The 6,417-nt window shown below is 52.4% G+C and overlaps 1 protein-coding gene across 2 annotated transcripts; it reads right to left on the bottom strand.

Annotated features, from left to right (window-relative positions):
• Positions 1-740: 740 nt before the first annotated feature.
• Positions 741-5,684, bottom strand: Myc (MYC proto-oncogene, bHLH transcription factor). 2 transcript variants are annotated; one of them, XM_038342612.2, is made up of 3 exons: positions 5,221-5,684; positions 2,801-3,569; positions 741-1,781 (listed from the first exon to the last, which is right to left on the bottom strand). In XM_038342612.2, exons 2-3 carry the CDS (start codon positions 3,555-3,557, stop codon positions 1,222-1,224), a joined length of 1,317 nt encoding a protein of 438 aa, XP_038198540.1. In that variant the 5' UTR covers positions 3,558-3,569; positions 5,221-5,684; the 3' UTR covers positions 741-1,221. The 2 variants fall into 2 exon arrangements, with proteins under 2 accessions (XP_038198540.1, XP_038198539.1); XM_038342611.2 differs by having other exon boundaries at positions 2,801-3,572; positions 5,221-5,680.
• Positions 5,685-6,417: the final 733 nt, after the last annotated feature.

The following is a 6,417-nucleotide window of genomic DNA, read 5'->3' as shown; positions in this document are numbered from 1 at the left end:
GCACTACCTGCCGTAGTCTTCTAAGTCAAAGCTCAAAAGGGTGCCTGGAACAAGTTCATTCTCAGGCCTCTCACCAGCAGCTTTCCCCAGCTGAGGACACAGCGATGAGCAAAGGCATGGCAGCATGACTTGTTTTCAAGATGTCTTCACGCATTGAGTGCTGTAGCCCTCTCTGAACTTTTACAGCTCATTTTGGAAACCAGGTTAGACGTAGGCAGTGGTAGCATTCCTTCCACAGGTTCTTTTGAGGCTTAGGAGCTAAGTGTGGGGAAGGGACAGCCACCAGGGAGCAGCTGGCTAAGAACAAAAGGTGGCTCCCTCCCTTCCCCCATCAACTCCTCTGCAGGGCAGAGTCCCTCCATGGCTTGAAGTGAATGGAGGAATGGCGTAGGTTAACTGCAGGGGATTTTGCCATCCCTTCCCTCTCAGTATATTTAACTGTTATCTTTAACCTCTCCTGCTTCTCCTTCTCCTGCCTCTAACCTCACCGGCCTTTTGCCCTTTCCTAACTATCAACTCTGGTTCTTATCACCATTTGCAGGAAGTGTCTCTTAACCCCAGGAACTTAAAGGCCTTGAGGCCCCCAGCCCCATTTTAACAAAGAAACCCCCTTGCCTTTCTTAGGCTAGCTCTTCCCAGCTTTATAAGTCCACCTTGGGAAAATGGTTGAATTCTGTTCATCTGTAATTGAGGAAGAGAAAATCGAGAGGGGAAAGAAAGCATAAGGGTTGACTCGTTTGTATTTTTTCCAATTATTTTATTTTTTTCTAAAAACAATAGAAAAAAATCAACTTTAAAAATGAAAATGTATTTAAATAAAAAAAATTATGGTTTATAATACATGTCTTAAAATCTTGTATAACTGTTATAAACGTTTTATTAAAGTTATTTACATTTAAGGGTCCTATTTACATAGGCAAAGTGGGTAAACTTTTAAGATTTTTTTAAAAACAATTTAAATACAAATCTGTTAAAAGAAAAAAAAAGATGGGAAGCATAAAAAAAAAGTTCTTTTATGCCTAAAGTTTGAGGCAGTTAACATTTATGGCTGAAGCTTACAGTCCCAAAGCCTCAGCCAAGGTTGTGAGGTTAGGCTTTGAGCATGCATTTGAAGTCCAGCGCTGATATCAGTTCTAAGAAGGAACCATTCTCCCTACTCTCCCTGAGTAAGGAGTGAGAAGTCAACGAGTGATTCAGGCTCCTCCTCGCTGAGAAGTCAATTCATGCACCAGAGTTCCGAAGCTGTTCGAGTTTGTGTTTCAACTGTTCTCTCCGCTTCCTCAGTAAGTCCTTTTCTGAGATGAGCTTGTGTTCTTCTGCTTGGATGGACAGGATGTAGGCGGTGGCTTTTTTGAGGATAACTACCTTGGGGGCCTTTTCGTTGTTTTCCAACTCTGGGATCTGGTCACGCAGGGCAAAAAAGCTGCGCTTCAGCTCGTTCCTCCTCTGACGTTCCAAGACGTTGTGCGTCCTCCTCTTGTCGTTCTCCTCAGTGTCTGAGGACCTGGGGCTGACACATTTGCGGTTGTTGCTGATCTGTTTCAGGACCCTGCCACTGTCCAACTTGGCCCTCTTGGCGGCTGGATAGTCCTTCCTCGTGGAGGGGGGCGCTGCATAATTGTGCTGATGAGTGGAGACATGGCACCTCTTGAGCACCAGTGGGCTGTGTGGAGGTTTGCCGTGGCCTCCTGAGGGGGATGACCCTGATTCGGACCTTTTGGCAGAGGGCTGCCTCTTTTCCACAGACACCACATCAATTTCCTCATCTTCTTGTTCTTCCTCTAAAGGAAAGAATTGGAAGTTCACTGTTAGTAATGAATGCCTCCTTACATAAGATTTGACCAGTGCTATGCAAATACCAAGGATGGATGTCACCAAGGATTCTGAAGGAAATAAAAACGAACCAGATCTAGACACCATCTTCCCTTCTCCCCAGAAAGGCAGAAGAACAGGGTTAGGGCACAGGTGAGAAAATTACCATGTACCAGGACATGGCATGCATGCCAATTCTTACCTAAGACTTAATGAGGCTTCAGACACACCCAAAGCAAAGCATATTCCCAAGCCCCTCCTATTTTTAAGGGACTTTACCGAGAACCCTTCAGGTGCTGTGAGTGATAGCTGCAAACCTCTGGCTCTGACTTTAGCAACTCCCTGTTTTACGGGGAGTGCAATAATAAAAACATCTTGCAGCTTTGCCAAACGTCCTGGTTGGGTGGGGGGTGGAAGGAGGAGAAAAAAAAATTCAGATTGGACAGGACTGACTTTGAAGTGTTCAAAACAGGATGAAAGGACAACAAACAAACCAACAAAAAACCCAGCCCCTCAACTCTTTAAAAAACTTTCACTAGTGCCTGGAACTGAGGTTAAAGGGTGCCCCGCTTCTTCACAGTTTCTTTTGGGTCTTGTACAAACTTAGCCATTAAAATTCAAATCTCTTTCCGGAAGTCAAAAGAAGCAGGTAATTCATTCACTCTCCCAGGGTTCAGCTCGCTCACCCTCATTCACACCCTTTCCAGGGTAATTAAACTGCCTAGGAGAGGTAAAAGGGAGTGGATTGAGTTGAAAGATAAGCCAGAAGATTTAAAAACCCAAATGAAATTCCTGAGGGTTGGGAAGGGCGAGGGGGGCTGACAACCAGGGCGGTCTGGGAGAAGGGGAGGGAGGGATCTCTGAAGCACCTTAGACAGAGAAGGGCAAGACGGGGTGAGACCAGAGGTCAATTGAATTAATGCCAATGAACAGAAAAGATTCATCCAACCTCCTCCATCCCATCCTGCTGGGAATCGGGGCGGCTTACCAGAGTCGCTGCTGGTGGTGGGCGGTGTCTCCTCATGCAGCACAAGGGGCTCCGGGCTGGCCCGTGGGGAGGGCTCGGAGGACAGCAGCGAGTCCGAGGAAGGAGAGAAGGCTGTGGAATCGGACGAGGTACAGGACTTAGGCGAGCTGCTGTCGTTGAGCGGGTAGGGGAAGACCACCGAGGGGTCAATGCACTCGGACGCCGCAGCGGTAAGATCCTGCAGGTACAGGCTAGAGGTGGAGCAGCCGCTGTGCCCGCGGGCGGGGCTCGGGCTGGCGCTGTCTTTGCGCGCAGCCTGGTAGGAAGCCAGCTTCTCTGAGACCAGCTTGGCGGCTGCCGAAAAGCCGCTCCACATACAGTCCTGGATGATGATGTTCTTGATGAAGGTCTCGTCGTCAGGATCGCAGATGAAGCTCTGGTTCACCATATCTCCTCCAAGCAGCTCGGTCACCATCTCCAGCTGATCGGCGGTGGAGAAGTTGCCGCCGCCACCGTCGTCGTCCTCCCTTGGGGAGAAGGACGCAGCAACCGCAACATAGGAGGGAGAGCAGAGCCCCGAGCGGCGGCTGGGCGACAGGGGCGGGGTGGGCAGCAGCTCGAATTTCTTCCAGATATCCTCACTGGGCGCGGGCGGCTGCAGCTCGCTCTGCTGTTGCTGGTGATAGAAATTCTCTTCCTCGTCACAGATGAAATAGGGCTGCACCGAGTCGTAGTCGAGGTCATAGTTCCTGTTGGCGAAGCTTACGTTGAGGGGCATCGTTGTGGTTGTCTGCTAGAGGGGGCACAGCGAGGGAAGCAAGGCTAGAGTTACTCAGCTCTGGTTGATGCGGAAACCTGGCGCAGCGCGTACCCCAATCCTGAACCACTCCCCTTTCTGTGTGCTGCTGTCCTTCCAAGAGTCTCTCTCTCTCTCTCTCTCTCTCTCTCTCTCTCTCTCTCTCTCTCTCTCTCTCTCTCTCTCTCTCTCTCTCTCTGTGTGTGTGTGTGTGTATGTGTGTGCGCGCGCGCTCGCTCGCTCGGGTGTATGTGTATTGGGGAGGGGGGAATGCACTCTTTCACTCCCTACTATCCCTACGCTCAGACGGACCAGCAGCTGCTCCGGAGTCCCCGCCTCCTTGGAACAGGGACTTATCCCTGAAAACGCCCAGGAATCGCCATCGGCCTTGGCCTCCTTCAGAGGCTGAGGGAGGCGACTATAGGGAATACAGTCTGCCAAAAGCCAAGGCGCAAAGTTTTGCGCCACCTGAAGGAGAAAGGCGAGAGGCGCCGCGGTGCTAGGCCCCCCTCCCGCTCCAGCTCTCTGCGCCGCCAACCCGGTCCCGGTCCCCCTCGCCGTCGCCGCGCTCCTACCAAGCCGGCGCCGCCGCCCCTCTCCGCCCTCCCCTTTCTCCTCCTCCAGCGCGCCCCCCTTCCTTCCTCTGCCGGCTTTTCTTTCCGATTGCTGGCTTGGAGGGGCGAGCTCAGCCTCCGGCTTTAACAAGCCTCGTCAAATAAAAGGGGAGGGGGTCTCAATAACAGGGACACCTCCCTTCCACACTCTATTTCGCGACGCCACTGCGCCAAAGACCCCGCCGCGATTCACCACCCGGAGCGGGCGTCTTTCCTCTCCCGCCGAGGGTAGCAGCTGTTACAGAACAGCCCAGATCGCGATTGACCGCAGTCTTCCTAGCAATTCAGGGGTGCGGGGATACCCGCGGATCCCAAGCCGGAATGTGAGGATTCCCCCTGGTTTCCCCCAACGAATCGGTTACATCCCTGTCCCAATTTTGCCTTCCGTCACTGCGCCTAGCTCAGCACTAAGTCCTAATACCGAGGAGGTCAGGTTTAAATTTTACTATTACCACTATTTTTAAAGCCAAATGGCAACTTCTTAAAAGAACCAGGGGCAAGTTGGAATCGCCACCGGGGATTGGCGGGCGGGACGCACCTCTGAGTCGGTCTCCGGCTGTCAGAAATGCACTAAGGCGAAATTTAAATGCCCTCCCGGAGACTAGAAAAAGGCAGAGGCTACGAAACCTTGATCCCACACGCAAAAGGTAATTCTTTCTCCAAAGACCTCAGAATACGAAGGGTTTCTGACCAAAAAGAAGCGACCTCCGGGTCCAATTCCCCAAAGGACACAAATAGCAATTAATGTAGTAAAGCAAGAATGTCCAATAGGACGGGATCAGCGTCAACCCAGAGTAACCTCTGGAACCCAATTTCAAAATGCACCCCGGTTTTTCCTTTCCCTTTTCCTCTGTCATCTTGACAAGTCTCTACCCCGACTCCGATTCACCCCAGCTCCACCCCAGCCTACCCCCAACTTCTCTGCGAAAAGTGTCAAAGGCACAGGAATGGAAGAAAAGACTACCCTGACCGGCCGCTGCATTCAAGACGCAGAGAAAAAAACATTAGAAGACCAGCAGTTCTGTGCTTACCGGATTTTCCACCGCCCAAAGGATATCCAGCCTTCAAAGAGCGCTAGGAGCTCCTTTCAGGGAAGCGGATCGCGGGCAGAGGCAGAGAAAACTGTCCCCAAATAGACAAAAATTTCCTCCCCGGCGCTTGGGGAGTCCTGTCCTCACTCGCAGATTGTAAGTTCCAGTGCAAAAGTGTCCGCCCGCTGCAAAGGGCAAAGTTTCCCAGAGGGGGTGAGGGTTGCGACCGCTGGTGCTAGGTCAGCTGGAGATCTGGGGCGGGGGGCGGCAGGCCCAAAGGCAAAGCCCCTCTCACTCCCAAGCTGCCTTCCCAGGACTCCTGGAGCGCGGCTCTGCACACTGTGCTCTTCCAACCCGCCCGCTTACTCCCTCTGTCTCTCGCTGGAATTACTACAGCGAGTCCGAAAGAACGCCCCGAAAAGCTTCTTTTATACTGCGCTAGGATCCCTCCCCCTCGGTTCTTTTTCCCGCCAAGGCTCGGCGAAGCCCTGCCCTTCTGGCGGCAGGAGGGGAACCAAGTGGAGGTGGTGGAGGCTGTGAGCAGAGCAGCCCTGGGGTCCTCGGCCGCGTAGACCCTGAGATTATAAAGGGCTGGTGGGCGGAGATTCGCCAAAGAATCGTTCTCCCTCCCCCTTCTCCCTCCCTCTCTGTAACCCCCTCCCCCGCTTTGGGAACCCGGGAGGGGCGCTAGTGGGGAGCCAGGGAAAGAGGAGGAGCCTTAGCCCCACAGCCCAGTACTCCAGTTCCTGGGGTGTAAACAGTCAGAGCGCAGCATGAATTAACTGCAAGCCCGATCATTTTCTCTTGCTGGCGCGCACGTCCTCTCCCTTTCCGTACTGTTCTTTGGGCGCAGCGCTCGGGCAAACTGTGTTCTTGTCTTGCGTGTTTCAGTCATGGCAGGTGGAACAGCTGCCTAGCTCGCACAATACGCCATGTACCCTGGGCCGCGTCACGCACGTCCCGGGCGGCCAGGCGTCTCTCTAAGGTTGGGAAGGCAGAATTTACAAGAGGAAGGACGGAAAAAAAAAAAAAAATGGGTTATCTATGAGCCCTTGTCCAGTGTGTGCGGTGTTAGATGGGGATCAATGACAGACGAGGTCTACAGAGGAAAACGACGCCTGGAATTATTAAAATTGCTCAGCAACGCACTGCCACGTATGCTTGGAGAGCCACTTACAAATAAGCACCCACTGCATC

Source organism: Arvicola amphibius, chromosome 9 (assembly GCF_903992535.2).
Source record: "Arvicola amphibius chromosome 9, mArvAmp1.2, whole genome shotgun sequence".
Taxonomy (NCBI): Eukaryota; Metazoa; Chordata; class Mammalia; order Rodentia; family Cricetidae; genus Arvicola; species Arvicola amphibius.
Note: the sequence above shows the minus strand (reverse complement) of the source record. Positions and strands in the feature narration are given on the sequence as shown.

What these genes read in the sequence shown, in the direction of transcription:
- Myc (XM_038342612.2), bottom strand. Translation starts at nt 3,557, where the DNA reads ATGCCCCTCAACGTAAGCTTCGCCAACAGGAACTATGACCTCGACTAC. An exon ending in CACCACCAGCAGCGACTCTG is followed by an intron (nt 1,782 to 2,800) that starts GTAAGCCGCCCC and finishes TCTTTCCTTTAG; the next exon opens with AGGAAGAACAAGAAGATGAG.